Raw genomic sequence first — 18,169 nt, forward strand, 5'->3', positions numbered from 1 at the left:
AATACTAGCACACATTGCAAACTGTTTCAGTGTAACCATAAAAACATGCCAAATATGGTCACCTTCATGTCTCGATAGCATTCAGAATCCTCCTCATTTCTTTACCATGAAAAATGAGTTTCCCCCAGTATTAATTATACAGTTATTTTGCAGCCTGTGTGAATACACCTCTCTCCCAGCTACAAAGATTTTTTTTTTCCTGACAGCTTGGGTTGCAATTGAAAAGCTGCTGCATTAATGAATCCCAAACAATTAGGGGGCTCTTTTGTGTGAGAAACACACACATGCTTCGCCATGTCTCCTGACAACCTTCAGCTCTCTGGCTCCAGCTGCCTCAGAGTCAGGCTCAGCACGACACTGTGCATACATGTGTGTGTGTCTGTGTGTGTGTGTGTGTGTGTGTGAGAGAGAGAGAGAGAGAGAGAGAAAGAGAAAGAGAAAGAGAGAGAGAGAGAGAGAGCCTCTGCCTGCATGATTTAACATTTGTCAGCCACTCAGTGTCTAGTCAGCCCTGTCCAGCATCCAGCCTCCTTTCTATGTATTGGTCAAAACCATTAGGCAAAGAGGAGTGTGTATGTTTGGTGAGAGTGTGTATGTACATGTTTGTATCTGTGTGTTTTTCAAATATCCCTTGTGAGAGTGAGTGAATCATTTGTTCATACTCTCTTTCTTTTCATTTCTTAATGTCTTGCTGTTTTTTCATAGGTCTACTGTGCACAAAAATGCACTCACGCATGCACGCACACACACACAAACCAAGATTAGACTGAGCAGGAGTAGCATATCCAGCTTTCTCTATGATTGTTGTGTTACGAGAAGAGGAAGAAGGAGAGAGGAAAATAAAGCTCCTTGTTTTGTCCTCCACCTCCTCAGTGTTGCCCCAAAGAAGAAGCCATTAGGAGCATCTCCTCCTTATGTATTATACATCCCTCTTATCCCTCTGTGCCATTACGTGTGCTCAGATTTTCTAGATAAGCGATTTTGGACTAAGCGTCAAATGAAATGCTGAGAGGCAGGCTGTTAGCTCTGAACTTCTGCTGTGCTTTGTGGGAATCGAGCAAGCCGATTCTTTTTCGTTCCATACATTCTGCGGTCTGTAACTCTAACACATGTATGTATACACATATACATACAAGGCAAAAGAGTTTAAGTCATTCGAAGTATCGCAATAAAAAGGAAAAACGGTCTCAATCAGAACAACGAGATTGTGTCAAGTGTATTGTGTAAGCAGGTAACATCAGTAATTACGTATTGCAGAGATGTAGTATCATCAGACTGTGCAGGCATTGATTCAGTGTCCTTTGCCAATGTGCCAATAACACTTAAAAAAATCTCAAGAACATAAAAATGAGCACAGACTCTCTTTATGTGTGTATGTGAGCATGTGTGTGCGTGCGCGTGTGTGCATGCACGCGTGTGTGTCATTGATGAGGATATCACTGGGAGAATAAAAGCTGATCGGCGCTTGTAGCACTCTCTTCTTCGGGGATCAACTCACGGATGCAATTAACTTAAATCTGTCTGTGGAAATTTGATTGACTGCAACAAACAACAAATTAATCCCCCTTCGGCAGCATCCAAACATGAAAAAAGCAGGCGGTGCAGTTTGTCAGAGTGGAGGAAGGATTGAAACAGAATGAGAAAGAGGGCGAGGGAGCGCGAGAGAGAGAGAGAGAGAGAGAGAGAGAAACAGAGTGAGGAAGAGAGAGTAGGTAATCCTAGGTATGTCTTTCCTGTGCTTCTGTCTCGCTTCAAATTTTTAGATTTAATTATTCGCCTTCTGGAAGCCTGCATTAATATTGAAAAGGCATTTGCAGATGCCTAGAAAGGAAAGGGGTGTGAGGGAGAGGTGGGCACCCCAGGCATAAGTGAATGCTGTGACTGGCCTTTCTGGGGGTTGCATTGCAGTCGTTTATCTTCGTATCCGCTAGCTGACGCTGGCAAGGCAGGCTCTACATATTCAGCATATTCTAATGACATTCAAAAGGCAGATTTTGCTGTCTTGTGGTGGAGAGGGCCCTTGAAGCCAACACAAAGGGCTACTCTCTCACGCCGCTGGCATGCTGGTAAGGCTTTGTTTCCCGACACATAACCACAAACAGTTTGATTCTCACTTAAAAACAGTCTACCGATGCATCTATAGAATCGTGTTCATTTACAGTCGTCCTCTGTGTTTCGGTATAGAGCACACATAACTGGCCGTGCTGTGTCTGCCTTTGGATAATTAGATCCCGGACTGCATTAGTTCAGAAAACACTGCGCTCCAGTGTCACTCTGTTTTACATTTCTGTGGTGTGTGCAAGTGTATAGTCGTTTGACATTTTCATCTGCACTGTGTACAACACTTTCCGTTTCCTCAGTCATCACTTTTTTGCATGTGTATTACCTGGCTTATGCATAGGCATCAAGCAGACTTGCGCTCCTTTTCTGGAATAGAAATTGAATTTGCATGAAATATGCTCACACCAAATTGCATCTGACTCTGGGAGGAGGTAATACGTGGCAGTCGCCCCTGCCAGAAATGATTGTGCTCAGGAAAATGCTAGACGATGATGATGTTGATGAAGTATTCTTCTGTGCTGAAATTGAATGCCAGAAGGATAGAAGGAGGTTAGCTTTTTACGCCTTATACACACACTTCTTTTTCTCACCGACAATATCCAGTTTTTGTCACAGCGCAGCATATTCTGACTCTGTAAAGTGAAGAAATATCAATACACATAGTTGTGTGCTGAAATTGGATTATGAGAAGAAGTCTTGTTATTTAAATGTGAATGTTTTACTGTATAGACGTGAGCATCATGCTGAAGCAATAGTCAGTCTATCATGTTCAGAAACAGAATGGCTGCCTTTTAAAATTAGATGCTGTGTGCACTCAGTGAAAGCCAAATGTGAAGTTAATTCTAACCCAAATACAAGACGGTCGTTCTGTATTTAATTCCTCTATAGTCAGGTGGATAAGAAGTGATGCCTTCAAGCTGTTTAAATCTAGTCTTTACACCCTGTCGGTTCCAACATGAAAAGAGCTCAGTGAGGTAATTTGAGAACGATGTTCTCGGTCTACACAAATCAACATATATAAAGTAACAGTAGGGCAATGAGTTGTGCTAAAGGTGCAATAAACAACTGTCATTCCAGCTGTACACTAATGTCAAAATTGTACTTCATGGAAGGGAAGATCTGTTAAATGTGTACAAATAGTAAAACCGAGTCAGAAGTGAGTATTTTTAGACGCTAGACTTCAAATCAAAATTCACCTCCTGTATGGAATTCATCCTTTAATCCTGTGCTCCTGTAGAACAGTTTAGTCAGTATCTGAAACTGAAACTGAAACAGTAGCTTGAATCAACAAAATGCCATTAAATCCTAACAACTATCAACAAGCAAGTATGATTTTAACAATATCCTCAGACACTTTCTGTGTGAATGAACCAGCATCCTATTTACTGTCAAAGAATCAGGTCTTTATTTTTTGTGTTTGAAGGTTTGGTGGAAACGCAAAGGCTGAAATGTCAACAATTCGACAAACAGAATAATCTCTCCTTTTCCAGGACTTTGTTTTTTAACAGAACAGAGGAATAAATCTGTGTTTATTAAAATTAAATCAGTCAAAAGCTGAGAACATATCTCTACTTGTTGCGTTGTTTCCCTGGCCAGCATGTTGTGTGATGGATTTCATTTGAAAACATTCAAACACGTCCTCCTTGGTTTGGATCTATTTCAGGCCGTCTGTTTGGAGCAGCAGGAGAGCAGCCCTTCATTGGCTCCACATTGTCAAGTGCCTTCCCTCTGGTCAACCACCCAGCCTTCGGAGCCCTCTACACTGCCGGAGCCGGCAGGCCCGAGTTTGGAGGCCTGGGTTCCCTGGGCATGTCAGCTGCTCTGGCTGCCCACCCCCAGCTAGGAGCCCTCTCTGGTAAGACGGGCACTTTTGAAAATTAGTCAGCCATTGGCTAAATGGGAATGCATTTTTAATTCTCTTCTCTTCTCTTCTCTTCTCTTCTCTTCTCTTCTCTTCTCTTCTCTTCTCTTCTCTTCTCTTCTCTTCTCTTCTCTTCTCTTCTCTTCTCTTCTCTCCAACAGAGTGGTGGCGAGCTGCTGAGGCCCATGGACGGGGAGCTGCTGCCTTTCTCCCCTCTTTCATCGGCTTCCCTCCATTCTTCACCCCTCACATCCAGCCCAACCATAGCACCAGTCCTGTTCAGATCAGGATGCCCGCCAAGAACAGCCATGCTCCACCTAAAGGTACAGCACTGTCCAGAAGTGCAGAACTGCACACACGTAAAATAGTTCTAAATGATGAATGAATATATCCGTATAGTTCTCAGCATGGCCATATCATGTGTGTTAGGTGACTGTTAAAGTATGGGAATCAATTAACTGCACTGAAAAAAACAACCCCACCTCTATCTCTCCTCTACCATCACTCTATCTGTATCGGCCTTCTTTTACAACCAAAATCCATTTTGTCCTATGATGAGATTTCTCATCCTTAAGACAGATTTAAGGACTTTTAGTCCTCACTTAGTGATTCTGTCTGCCGCTCCCTCTCCTCCTCTTTCCCTCATGTTCCCTCTCATAATCTCTGTTTCTTGCTCTCTTTTAATTTCCCAGTATCTTTCAATTTATCTTTTATTATGTAAACCGCTCATGTTGGACGTGTGCCTCGCGCAGCCAGCACGTTTGATGAGATTCATATATAAATCAATATTTTTATTAGCCTTATTCCAGTCTGCAGTTGGTTCCACATATTTCATTATCCTGTTTAGCCAAGTTCTCAGAAAAGATGGAGCTGATTAGTAATACGGTGGATCTGTTTTGTGTTTCTAGGGGTGAATGGGGCAGTGAATGGCAGCGGGGTTTGTCCTCCCACCACACAATCAGGTGGCTTTTCTGCAAGTCCGGCTCCTGTTCAAGCATCAACCAAGCCAACCAAAAATTCAGACCCCTCTAATAGTCACCTCAGCAGCCCTCAGAACAATCCAGCTGAGTTGGTGGAAAAGCCAATCCAGAAAACTAAAGAGAAGGTTGGTGCTGATTTTGTTTACTCTTCAGTGACATGTGAAATGCACAAGTTAAACATTGTACAGTGAAGCTGTTTTTTCTCTCTACCCAGAAGCCACGAAAGAAGCCAGCCGAAGCTTGTGTGGCGAGCAACAGCGAATCAGGCTCATCCTCAGACAGCTCAAGTGACGGGTCCCTCAGCAGTGATCTGGAAGACCTGGCAGAGGATGATGAAGACGACGATGACGACGATGAGGATGACGAAGAAGAGGACAAACAGAGTGAATTATCAGACTCTGAGAAGCGGACAAAGAAGAAAACAAAGGTAAAGAGGAATAGTAGATAGTCAAGAATTACATCTTTTTTTTTTTTAAACTGAAATAATAACATACAGAGACGAGGATCTGTGTCTGTGTGGGTGCAAAGCAGGAAGCGAGCGTGCCCTAGGCCACTCTGCAGTTGGTGCACTTGACTGCGCTTGGTGCCCAGTGCCTTCATCCACTAAAATAGTGCCCAAAATGTGGAATGAATTCAAATAAATGATCATACCATGAGGCCAGTCTTTGTTCTAACAGTTCTTTGTTTCACTTCCTCCACAGGTTTTGACACCCAGCACTGGAACTGCAAAGACTGACAGACCACTCTCTGGGGACCCCCAGGACAAGAAGGGCCCCACCAACCCCCCAACCCTTGTGCCCTTGCCATGCTCTGCCTCCCCTCCTGCCTTGTCCCAAACCTCACCGCTGGCCCTGCACAGCTCCAGATCCTGGACAGAGGGGCCACAGCAACACTTCAGTGTGATCCAGTCCACTGGCCTGGCTGCCAACTCAAAGCCCCTGGCACTCCTCACTCAGCCCCGTAGGGAGTCCTCACCGTCTTCCCCCATAGCCCTCACTACATCTCCAAAGGCACTCTCCAGCACTGCCTCTCCCAAACCTCCCAAACTGCTGCCCTCCTCCTCCCCCCAGCATCTGCCGCTCTCCCTCTGCTCCTCCCCTAAGCCTCTCTCTGTCCCCTCTCCACCCCGCTCGACTCTCCCGCCGTCTACCTCCCCAAACCCTTTTGGTTTGCCCTCACCTGTAACAAGCTCCCAAAAGTCCTCACTGAAACCACCTCGGCGCACTCTTTCTGGCGCTGCCAAATCCAACAAAAAGAAACAGCTGGAAGCCTCACTTGCGCAGATCAATGAGTTCAGGCTCAAACAGGTAAGCCAATTTAATAACAGAAGTCAAATAATGATTTTTTTCCTTAACCACATCCATACAAATGACACTCACTATTTTGCAAATACACAGTATGCTGTAAGACATGATAAATGTAGCTGCACAGTCAGCTTTAGTGAACAAAGTTATGCCTAACAAATTGACAGTAATGAATTTATCCAGTAGAGCTGAGTGTGCAGTTAGATTCCCAGGAATATTTCTCCCGTTTTCTTCATCATTACCACATTCATAACCAGCACCTCCTTTAATCTGTTGGCCATTTACCACATTTATTTAACACAAGAGCCAAGCAGCTTGCAGACAGCTACAGAAGTATTACTGGTGAAGCAGCGTACTCAATTTGAAAATGAAATCACAAAATTGACTAATGCAGTTTCTCTTTCAAAAGAGGCTGGGATTTTGTACCAGAGAGAAACATGTTACAAAGGGCCTCTTTAAAATTATAAAATAGCCCCAAGCAAACTCTTATAACTAAAATTGGACAACAGAGAGAATCTGTGTTTTGAATAGTTGATTTAGGAGACAGTGCTTGTTAGCGTAAATATGGGGACTGGACATAGAAAAACAAGTTAAGACGTGTAGATAAATTAATAGTTATCTGCTTAGACAGTCTTGTTATCCTATGCTAACTGTGGGAGAGGACAGACTTCAGGATACTGCAGTCAGTGACTATTTTTGCACAGATAGGTAATAACTAATATCTAATGAACACCAGGAATGTTCAAAACATGCACTCTGCAACTGTTTGTCATTGTATCATCCAGCCTTGTAGTAAGTGCTTAGGAGAAGGACAGGTAGTGCACACGGTAGTGTAGTACCTTCACAATGTCATTTAGTATTTACATAGGTTAGGTTTTTTTTTTTCAAATTGTGCACTATATTGATTAATTTGATCAACAGAGCTCAAGGAGGCACTCTAACATGTTACCTCTGTGGATTTAAGTGTCCATCACACTGTCGTAGCTGATGCTAACCTTGAACCTTGAAGCTGCTACAGGACAAATATGTAATATCAAGTTTCTGAATTTCCTTTCATAAATAGCTCATTAAGCTCAATGATCTGTGTTGACATGGCTTTCTGTGCTTTAAGTATTAACTGCTTTTGGCTGATTTACTGTGGTTACAGTTGCTCTGCTGCTTCAAAGACTATCCTGTTGATAAAAACGGTTAATACTTTTAGTTTCATTACCATTTTGAAACACATTTTGTATCTGTGCACATGCTACTGTATTAGTTGTGTGTTTCAATCGGTTCAGATGAAATGGTATTAAAATTGACGTTTTTCTTTTGCTTTTACTACACAAATTCCCGTTCCTCAGATGAAATATGAATGATAGCACAATAATCAATAAGCCAAACCTTTTGAGATCAGCTTATTCTGTGAAAATCATTTCCCCTTTCCTGTTTTACCAGTATAGAGAAGTTTACAACGAGCTAAATTCCCCCTGTGGTTTCACCACTGTTACTGTATTTCATGGTCTGTGAAATTGATTTGTTTCACTTCATATCACATCCAGTTGAAAGTGCAACGTTAAAGTCTAACCTGCCTTTGCTTAAACACAGACTGAACCGAACTTGTCATCAGTGTAAAAAAGGCAAACATGGCCAGCTGCATGATGATAATGATGATGGAGCTTTTCAAATGTGCAGACAAGTAATTACAATTTTAGAGAGATACTCAGTGCCTCTTTTTTTGAACTTGGCCGAGTACAATGCCTTTGGTTATTGCGTTTATGTCCTTTTTGTTCCTCGAAAGGGGCTTAGACACAGTTAACTGTACCAGTGTTCAGCATTGTAGTTTTGTCACCTGCTCAAACAATCAACAGTGATGCAAACTGACAGCTAGAGCAACTCCACTTTGTCCCATTTCTTTTCTAATTTTTTTTCCAAACCTTTCTTTGTTCCTCCCATTCTGCCTCTCCCTCTTCCTCCCTCCCCCTGACTCCCTGCCTCTCCTTGTTCTCTCCCTCTGTCCTCCTCCTTCTCTATTCCCAGACTCTCATGTCCCAAGGGCAGACGTTCCCAGCTGAGCTAAAGAAGCAGAAGCAGGGGCCAAACAAGTCTCCCAAGAGGACGTCTCTGTCTTCATCGCCATTGCCACCCGCTCCTCCGCCCCAAAACAATCACTCCAACCTCTTCCTCTCGAGTGCCCTGCTGGGGCTCCCTGAACCCCACCACCCTAATGGAGTCATCCAAAGCACCACTCAGGACGCACCTTTGGCCCTCATCACCAAACCTCGCAAAGACTCTGCCTCACAAGGCAAGTCCCCTCAGTGCGAATCCGATGGTGGGTCGATGCCCGTCAATCTGAGCACAGGGGCGAGCAGGCCCCAAGGAACGGCTCAGGCTGGGGCTCAGTCACAGCCCTCCACTACCTCACCCCATGCCACAGGCCATGGATCCAGAAAGAGCAAGACCACCAAGGGTAAGGGACAGACACCAGGGCTGGGACAGGGACAAGCAGACCCTTTAGCTGCCTGGAAGGGCTTCTCTCAGAACCACCTGGTACAGTCTCTAGTGGATTTGTTTCGTGGGGGAGAGACCGGGATCGGGATTCCTGGTGTCAGTATCCCTGGAGTTGGAATTCCTGGAGTGGGGATCCCTGGGACATGTAACCCTACAGCTGGTCTCCCAGCTAACAAGGAATCTGACGACTCGGGAGATGATGATGATGATGAAGACGACGACCTTGAGGAGGAGGAGGAGGATGAAGAGGACTCAGATGATAGTTTGTCAGGTTTGTATCTTCAGTGTACGGGAGCAAAAGTAACTTTTGCGATTTAATAGGGAGCTATGATGATAACATCAAGGCTGCAAATAACAATTATTTATTACTTATTATGCTTATTATTATTACTCATTTGATTATTTTCTCGATTAGCCAATTAATCATCCAGTCTATAAAATTTCAGAATTGTGAATTGAGCTTCTTGATGTATTCAACAAACCTAAAAATATGAAGTTTGCTATCACATAATACAAGAATCAGCAATAACAACAGGTGAAACTACACAATGTTCTGTATTTTTGCCTGAAAAAAAGCTTAATCAATTAAAACAGTTATCTTCGTAAAGATTGACTAATAAATGAATCGACCAGTTGTTTCAGCTTGAATTAACATACGGCTCTGTCAGCTCAGTCATTTAAGAAATCAATGTGAAATCCTAGATCCTACAGTCATCCAAGAAAAATCATTACTTTAATTGGCATTTGTTTTGATGAATTGATACCTTATTAATTTTGAACTCCCATCAACTCCTTATCCACTTTGTTTCACAGAGTCAGACAGCAACTCAGACAGCGACATCTCTGGGAAGAAAGTGAAGGAGTTAAAGCTGCTGCCGTCTGGGTCATCCAAGAAGGAGATGACTCCCCGCAGGCTAACCAAAGGCCCAGAACTACTGAACACCTCAACCAATCACACCGCCACCAGCTGCTCCCCTCTCGACCTACAGGTCATCAAGACTCCCACCATTGTCACCAGCTCCAGTGCCTTGGCCTATCACAGCTCTCCAGGCTCTTCCTCATACAGCCTAGCCTCTCCATTAGGTAATGTGTTTAAAGATCAGCATGCACAAAGTAAAAGCAAAAGTAAAAATGAGGGATGAAGGAGGATGGTCTTAATAAGATCTCATATCAGAGAAATGTTTGGAAAGTAAATTCATTGTAACGTGCAGCAGAAGAGAATGGCATGAGATATTTTAGAAGTTATGAACAGATTAAAAATCAAAATGTAGATGTTTAATTTCATCACACAGGCATATACAGTACCGAACCTGTTGTGCATTCTCAAGTGACAGAACAACCCATCATCCTCGGATGACTGTGAAGAGGGATTGTTACTCTTAGGGAGGCAGGAAGAAGGCACTTGGTTGTCATGGCCTAACCGGAGCTCTGAGGTCCTGTAGGTACATGCCTAAGAGCCCTGACAACTTGTTTGGCACAGCAACGAGGTTAATTTCCGCCTTCTTTCAGTGCGGAGAGATTACCCAGATCAGAGAAAATAGGACATGGGTGTAGCTTGCCAGGAATGTTCCAAGCAGTCATTCCAGCCTTTTCCCTACTTTAAGTAATTTTCTTTTCTTTTCTGCTTTTTTTTTTTGTGATGGACACTGTTCATCAGACAATACCGTGTGATGTAAATTCACTCTGTTCATATATATCGGGCATGACATGTTATTTGTATGATTTCAGTATGGAACCCCAGAGAACTGTGTGCATATTTAATTATTGTGGTGATAAATGCAGTTTTGAAAGGTCAGTGCACATGTATGTGTATATTCTTGGTTATATGCCAGGTATGTTTACTTGTGAGTTCACAGGCTTTGACTGCTGCAACTGTATGTGTGAGGTTTCCAGTCGTAGCTTGTGCGAATTGATGGGTGAACTCTCTGTCTCTCCACAGGCTTAGGGAAGAGGAAGAGGGTGATGGATGAGAAGGAGTTGATGATACCTCTGGAGTTGGGGTACGTACAAGAGGCTGAGAGAAAGAAAGCTCTTATAAAGTGGTTCACTTGAGAGTGTGTTGAAAATTTTTGTCGCTTTCAAGATCATGTCCGTGCATGGTCACAAATGTACGCTGCGCTTTGTTTTTCTGAACAACTACGACATGTTTCCATTCTTAAAAACCCAGGTGGCGGAGAGAAACAAGAATCAAATCAGTGGCAGGGCGGTCACAGGGCGAGGTTGCCTACTACGCCCCCTGTGGCAAGAAATTAAGGCAGTACCCTGATGCGATGAAGGTAACTCGGCCTCACAGTGCTGTAGTTCAGTCTACATCCATGACACAGGGGCAAATGTTTCGAGGCACACAGATGAGCAGTAGAGTTTGTCACAGGGATTGCAGTGGGAATCATTATGGCCAACATGGTTTATGATTTATTACAAAGGATATTTTTGCTCATAATTGCGACACTGCTCATCTACATTGCTCGAACAAGTGCTTATGTATCAGGATTTGTTGTATATTATCTATGCTATCGCTCCAGCTGCACTCCACCCCCTCCCCCACCCAACTGTCTGTGACCCTAATAGTGAGAGATGATATTCTTAGATTCACTTCTTGTGTCACTTTTTTTCACCCCCCCCCCTCCCCCCCTCCCTCCCTAAAATGATTAATGGTTAGTATTGGGATGCACAGCTTTGGGCCCTTTTGTACAGTATATTAAAGCCTATAATCTTATTTGTTTGCTTCATCCAAAGCTCAACTACACTAATTGTCAGAGCTACCTTTGAGTGTAGCAGTGCAAAGAGAAAAATGTGTACTCATTCACCCAGTGCTCGTCAGTCAGTAGGCAGTAAAAAGCCTAACATGGCCACAGATAAATAAATAAGGCCCTGAATTGTGCACCCCAAGGTCAGAACCGTTTTTCTCTCCTAAGAGGTTTTGCTCTTTTTTTTTGTCCCCTGGCTTTTATAATGATTAGTAGTACTGCACAGATGCACACCGTAACCTAACTCCCTCCAATCTAGTGCCTCCCAGTTGCTTTTCAATGTCGCTAATTTCGCAATTTTTTTTCTGCCTAAACCAACGCCATTATTATTTTCTCTTCTGTAGTATCTATCCAGAAATGGAATAAGTGGCATCACGCGTGATAATTTTAGCTTCAGTGCAAAGATAAGGGTTGGTGACTTCTATGAAGCCAGAGAAGGATCCCAGGTGACTGCCTTTCATCTCTCTCTCCCTCTCCCTGATCCCTGTTCATCTTTTCATCTAGTGGCAGGCAAAGCTTCATGCAGCAGTCACTGTCAGGGCATGGATAGGAATCAACCAAAACCATCAGTAGTCCTAGTTCATAGCCTTCTCACTGTGCATGGATAAATGTAATAATCAGCTGACATTACTCCCACAGGTGACCAGTAATATATGCCATGTTATGTGTCTATGATAAAAAGAGATAAATTAGAAGTGTGTATTAATGGAAGCAAAATAGATTTAATACCTAAGCATAAATACATACAGTGTTGAGGGGTTAGAGAAAAACTAGATGATAATTGACAGATCAGAAATGAGTAATCCTTATTTAATGCATTGTTTAGCCAGCTTTATACTGTGTATTATATGAAATATAATTATATATCAGATTAGTCTAGCTAGCTAATGATTTGATGAGCTAATGAATTTTAGTCACATAAAATAATGAATGTCAACATGTTCACTGTTTCATTTCTCCCCACCCCTTCCAATCTCTCCTTCTTCCTTTTTTTTTTTCTCTCTCTAGGGTTTACAGTGGTGTCTGTTGAAGGAAGAGGAGGTACTTCCTCGTATTTTGGCGATGGAAGGTCGCAGGGGTCGTCCCCCTAATTCAGACCGTCAGTCTGGCGAAGGTGCCAAAGGTAGCCGACGGAGGAAGGGACGGCCCCCCAATGTGGGCGATCCACTGGTTCCCGAGGGCCCCAGTCCCAGTGAGGTCAAACTTCTGCGCAAACTAGAGGCTCAAGGTTAGCAGAGGAAATGAGCCCTGAAATATGTTTGTCATAAGTGTGTGTGCCATTAATCAACCAGCCCTTATTCAGGTAGCAGAGGCAATGGAAGGGGTTACAAATTTAAATATTTTTTTAGTATGTGGACTAGTTGGTTTTATTCTGTCATGCTTGATGTTATATCAACCTACTTCATCTGTAGTAATTGATATATTTTTAGAGATTAATCAGTATTGTTATTATGTCTTTTTTGATAATAACATAACTGCAGATTGTGGTATGACACTATCTGTCCACAAATTTGTAAAAATTTTACCAAACCTAAAAAAAATGAAATTTCTCACTGACAATACCTTTTTATCCCACTCTGTGCAGAAATAGCCCGACAGGCCGCCCAGATGAAACTGATGAGAAAACTGGAAAAGCAGGCATTGGCGCGTGCAGCCAAAGAAGCTCGCAAACGGCAAGGTAAAGTCAACGTTTTGTGCGTGTTGTTAACAAGAACCGTAAGGACGGTGGTTTTTCTGTTGGTCATTCGGTCACTTCAAATCACTTTAATCTAAATGGGTGAAGTATAAAAACCAGCGGGACCTCTGGGGATTCTCATGCTGCTTATGTAGCCTTCATTTGTATGTATATTCATATTTATTTTCATCATCTTAGAGCAGACGCTTTAATCTTCTTTCTGACTTAATCTATATTGTTGCCGTGCTGCTGGTTTCAGATATTATGCTTCTACATTTTTATTCCTATACATAACGTCTTTGCAAAAACAATATGCACTTATGCCCATATCTAAAACCAGACGTTATATATTCTTAAAAAAAAAAAAAAAAAAAAAGTATATATATATATATATCTTATATATATATCTTATATATATAATTCACAAATACATTCAAACTGGAGACGCCAGTTTTGATCTGTGCTTTCCACATTACAGTGCTCCTACTATCCCAGCATCACTTTAAAACATTTTTGATTCAAACTTTTGCTGCTGCTAAAATGACGTCAGATCCATTGCGTGAATGTGGTGACAATGGTGACCTAAAATGTATCTGCCTAAAAATAAGCTGTCCTGTTTGTCTAAAATCCTAGAATTACTGGTCAACTCACAAGTCAGTGCCTCTAAAGAGGTTTATAATTAGGGTTAGCAGGATTCAGGAGAGGGTTATGGTGCAATACTTGACACAACTAAAGTTTTGGATGACATATTTGATAAAACTAATCAGTGTAAAGCTTTCGATATTGCTGATCACAATATTTCAATGAGTCTCTTGTGTATTTTATTTTTGTTTTGTGTAGCTGACGCATGTTAGCTGTGATCTGCTTTCTTATGCATCGTATACATATACATTCTGATCTCAGTGAGATCTCCTGAATAAATAAACCTTAACAACTGTAGCTCTCTCAGACATGAATACAGCTGGTGGCCCAGCTTTGTGAGTGATTTTCGTCGACACTAATATAACACTGACTTGACTCTTGCAGCTATAATGGCAGCGGAGGAGAGACGGAAGCAGAAAGAGCAGATCAAGATTCTGAAGCAGCAGGTGGGTGCTGACAAATCTTTTTCCTCCCTTTCTCCTTATCTGTGTGTCCCTATCTGGTCCCTGTGTTCACTGCAGGAAATGCTGTATGGTTTTGTGATGCTTTAAAGCTTGCTTTTCAATTACTACCATTACCTCTAGTACTACACTTATTTAAGAATGTTTTCCAATGTCTAAAAGATTAATATCAGCAGACATTTTTTATGATTTTATTAATGTGTTTTTTTTTTTCTTACAGGAAAAGATCAAGCGTATTCAGCAGATTCGAATGGAGAAGGAACTCAGGGCGCAGCAAATTTTGGAGGTACAGAATCTGATCCAACAGCACCTCTGATTAAGCAGAACATTCCTGGATAGCTGCAGCCCCTCAGTCTATAGTGTTTTAATCTTCCTAAAGCTCATTACTGAACAGCAGCATGCATTGGAGGGAGTTGCGTCTTCTTAGGCATAATTCCACATGGAACTAATGCTAAATTGGTCTTGGTTGACGGCTGTTGAATATTAAAATGGCTGTTGCTGCCTCTTCAGACCTTATTTAAATTGGACAGAAAAGTCTTTTTTTTTTCATCAGACAACAGTAACAGTTTAGCATAAGTGGGTCGAGGGAAAAAAAGGTGCTGTTTTCCAACACACACAAACACACATGCACAGATGCATGAACATCCACACACACACACACACAAACACACGTATGCAAGCGCACACAATTATACTGTAGGAGCTTCAAAGTGTTTTAGCAGGACTAAATCAATTTTGAGTTGACACGGTTGACAAGCCACTCTTAACGGGAGGCTTCAACATATTCACAATTAGGTGTTAAAGAGATACATTATTCATTCGCTGTGTTTTACAAATTTCACTGGAATTCATGAGCATAAAATCTTTGCTCAAACCAGAAAACTGCAAACAATCAGTTAAAGTGCAGCAAAGCCCTCACCCAAGACTGATTGATATATGTCTGCCTCTGTGATTCTTGACCTTAATCTTTATTCATAGGCCAAACGGAAAAAGAAGCAAGAAGCCGCCAATGCCAAAATATTGGAGGCTGAAAAGCGCATTAAGGTATGTTGTTATATCTATGGACACACACACACACACATATATATATAAACCCTGGAAAAAGGGTGACACGGAACCCTTTTTGATTAAAATTGAAATGAATTATTTTGTTATTAGTTTTCATATTTACCACTGTGTGGGTCCAGTTAAGAAGTTGCTGGCAACAAAATTAGGGCTGAAATTCCATCAGTCTGTGGTGATTTTCATGATATTGGCACAATTCAAGCATATTGATTTTTCCCTCATCTTCTCTTTCTTGCTTTCAAGGAGAAAGAGTTGAGGAGACAGCAGGCAGAGATTCTCAAACACCAGGTAGGCATTTACTGCAACTCGTTCAGCCTCTGGAACATAATAGTTAGTGCTGAACAAAACCATTTACCTCAAACTTCACTTGAGTAGGATTTTTCAGGTGTGTATGTGTATGTGAGTGTGTGTGTGTGTGTCTATGAGTGAGTGTTTTTGCGCATCTGTGTGCATTTAAATACAGGCATGCATGAGTATATATAAATATGGTTAATTGCCAAACATCTATTTAATGAAAGTCGTCAGTGTTTCTCTTTATTAAACCCTTTGCTTATTGGTATTGGATATTACTTCTGTTCCATAATATTTTGCCAACTCTCTCTGCCAGGAGTTGGAGAGGCATAGACTAGATATGGTATGGGTATGTTTATTTTTGTACATCTAACACCTGCATCGTGTAACTGGTTGTGTTATGGTTGTCATAGCAATGCATTAAGTGTAGCACTGGCTGCTGTCATACTACATTCTTCTGCATGGCTTTCCAGCAAAACCAACAAAAGAGAAAAAGAGTCAGTATGCTGCCTCCATCTGCTCGTCCTGAGGGACAACTGACCCTGTCACGGTGGCCAGGCAGCTTCTGTCCCCCCTCCCCCACCCTCCCCCTTCTACTCAGAATGCATTGCAAAGACCGCTAGCCAATCCACACTCACTGTCTGAAAGTGCACTCGAGGAGTTTCCATCCATCACATACATTGTCTAACTGTTGTATTGGAGTAGCCTGTGTTACCCATGAGTGCTTGACGATTTTTGGCCCAGACATTGAGCTTGTGTCTGTTCGTCCATGCATCTGTTCTGCAGTCCACAGAGTGCTGGACTTTAACCTGCCCCATCCCAGCCTCTCTGTCATTCACTGTTCCTGTACTCTGCACAAAGAATGAAAACGGCTACCGAGAATCATTTTGTGTTTATGGTGGAGGTACTTCCAGACACCCGCCCCGTTTGCTGAGGGTACAGCAAAAGCGTTGCTTGAAAATAGACCTGATAGACTGTAGAACAACAATATAATCAATTCCACCATGGGGACAAATGTGATTCTGTGTAGCATTTTATTTTGGCCTGGCTGTCTTGCTTGTAGCCCTTCTCACTCATACACAGTCGCAGCTGAATCTACAGGTCTGCCTATCTGTTTCACAGTGGACTCTGTGCCGACTGTTCCGCCAATCCCTTGTACCTTCACCCGGAGCACAATGAAGGGGGGCAAATTGAGATACACGAAATAATCCTGGTATTTACGGTTGTCACGTGCAATTGTATTGCTTTTGATTTATTGTAGTTCATCATAATAATAACCCTCAACATATTGAGTGTTTTTGATGAATTTGAAAGCTAGAAAAAGCTGAATACCACCGGCTTTGAGTCTTTTTTGAACTTGTCCTTTTTGAAGTTTTCCATTTGAAGATAAATAAAACCAATAAGGACATAGAAATACTGTAGCAGGATCTAGCCTGTTTTGTTTATCACACTGACAAAACAATCCTCACAAACAGCCCATTTTAGTCACTGTGTGCTGGAAATGTCCTTGGCAAGCCCTAATAGTAGCAATTGTGTCTTTCTGGTGGATCACAGAGGGAATAACAGCCTGATACGGCAGAGCGGGAAACCTAAAGAGATCAAATGAAATGATAGTCAGTCACCGGTGATTCCTGTGCCCTTTTGCAGTAGACTGTGTATCATGCACCAAAGAACAACATAGATGTCTCATCCTCAGCAGTCACATACTGTGCTAATACTTAAGCTGCCAAAACCACTGAAGTGAAACTGCTCTGTTTGTAGCTATCCTTTACCATCCATTCGTATTTGTCGTCCCCTCACCAAATATTATGAGAATGACGTGTCAAATAAACATTAGCATTGACTCATGTAATAGAATTTATTATTTTGATCAGAACGCCAATGTGGCATATCAGAAGACTTCTGGCAACCAGCATTTTGTTGCTTTTGTTGTGTCAGCTTTAGTTTAGAGGCGCCGTCACCGATTCCAGCTGCTTCTCTTTTTTGAGCCTGTCATCACATCTACTTTGTATCGCATCTATGTGTTGCTTTTTGGTTGTCATCGTACTACTGTACTCTTCACTTATGCTTCCACCATACATGTGAAAGTGTATACATGTGAAGCATCATTTTGTGTTTGTTAAAGTATGGTGCCTCTATTGAATTTAGTGCATCACTATTTTACATTAATGCAGACTAAATTTAGTCGACCTTGAGTGCTGCATGCACAACGTGTGCTTGATAATGTGCCTCTGTTTTTTGCCACTGTAGGAAAGGGAGAGGAGGAGGCAACATGTAATGCTGATGAAAGCTGTTGAGGCTCGCAAGAAAGCAGAGGTAGTCCATACGCACCCAAATAAATTCAGAAATACACATACAGTCCACTCCATTTAAAGGGCCTAAGCCATTATTCCCTGGATGGATTCCCGCTTTCTCTCCTTTTTGTGCACTCTTTCCCTTCATTCTTTTTTTTTTTCTCCACACACTTACCAAGTCAAAAGATTCTGGCCCTCAAGCACTTTTCTTTTGAATGCACAGCAGCATTAGGCTGAATTCTAATACTGCTCAGCAAAGTCAAGTAAACCTTCCTGTCTCTTTTCACATACACACAAATGC

The 18,169-nt window shown here is 42.1% G+C and overlaps 1 protein-coding gene across 8 annotated transcripts in view; it reads left to right on the plus strand.

Moving 5' to 3' along the window:
• The window catches only part of baz2ba (bromodomain adjacent to zinc finger domain, 2Ba), a 67,629-nt gene that overhangs the window by 37,689 nt on the left and 11,771 nt on the right, over positions 1–18,169 (plus strand). For 2 of the 8 annotated variants that reach the window (XM_070828571.1, XM_070830762.1), the window contains exons 4-21: positions 3,725–3,916; positions 4,084–4,245; positions 4,831–5,027; positions 5,117–5,329; positions 5,604–6,209; positions 8,223–8,964; positions 9,507–9,776; positions 10,633–10,693; positions 10,861–10,969; positions 11,785–11,886; positions 12,449–12,668; positions 13,026–13,118; positions 14,142–14,203; positions 14,439–14,504; positions 15,197–15,262; positions 15,527–15,571; positions 15,891–15,917; positions 17,825–17,890. In XM_070828571.1, the coding sequence (XP_070684672.1) occupies positions 3,725–3,916; positions 4,084–4,245; positions 4,831–5,027; positions 5,117–5,329; positions 5,604–6,209; positions 8,223–8,964; positions 9,507–9,776; positions 10,633–10,693; positions 10,861–10,969; positions 11,785–11,886; positions 12,449–12,668; positions 13,026–13,118; positions 14,142–14,203; positions 14,439–14,504; positions 15,197–15,262; positions 15,527–15,571; positions 15,891–15,917; positions 17,825–17,890 (3,299 nt within the window). The remainder of the gene's footprint in view (positions 1–3,724; positions 3,917–4,083; positions 4,246–4,830; positions 5,028–5,116; positions 5,330–5,603; positions 6,210–8,222; positions 8,965–9,506; positions 9,777–10,632; positions 10,694–10,860; positions 10,970–11,784; positions 11,887–12,448; positions 12,669–13,025; positions 13,119–14,141; positions 14,204–14,438; positions 14,505–15,196; positions 15,263–15,526; positions 15,572–15,890; positions 15,918–17,824; positions 17,891–18,169) is intronic. The other 6 variants (XM_070829352.1, XM_070833803.1, XM_070829980.1 and 3 more) reach the window with 3 other exon arrangements.

This window comes from Pempheris klunzingeri, chromosome 1, assembly GCF_042242105.1.
Source record: "Pempheris klunzingeri isolate RE-2024b chromosome 1, fPemKlu1.hap1, whole genome shotgun sequence".
In the NCBI taxonomy this organism is placed as follows: Eukaryota; Metazoa; Chordata; class Actinopteri; order Acropomatiformes; family Pempheridae; genus Pempheris; species Pempheris klunzingeri.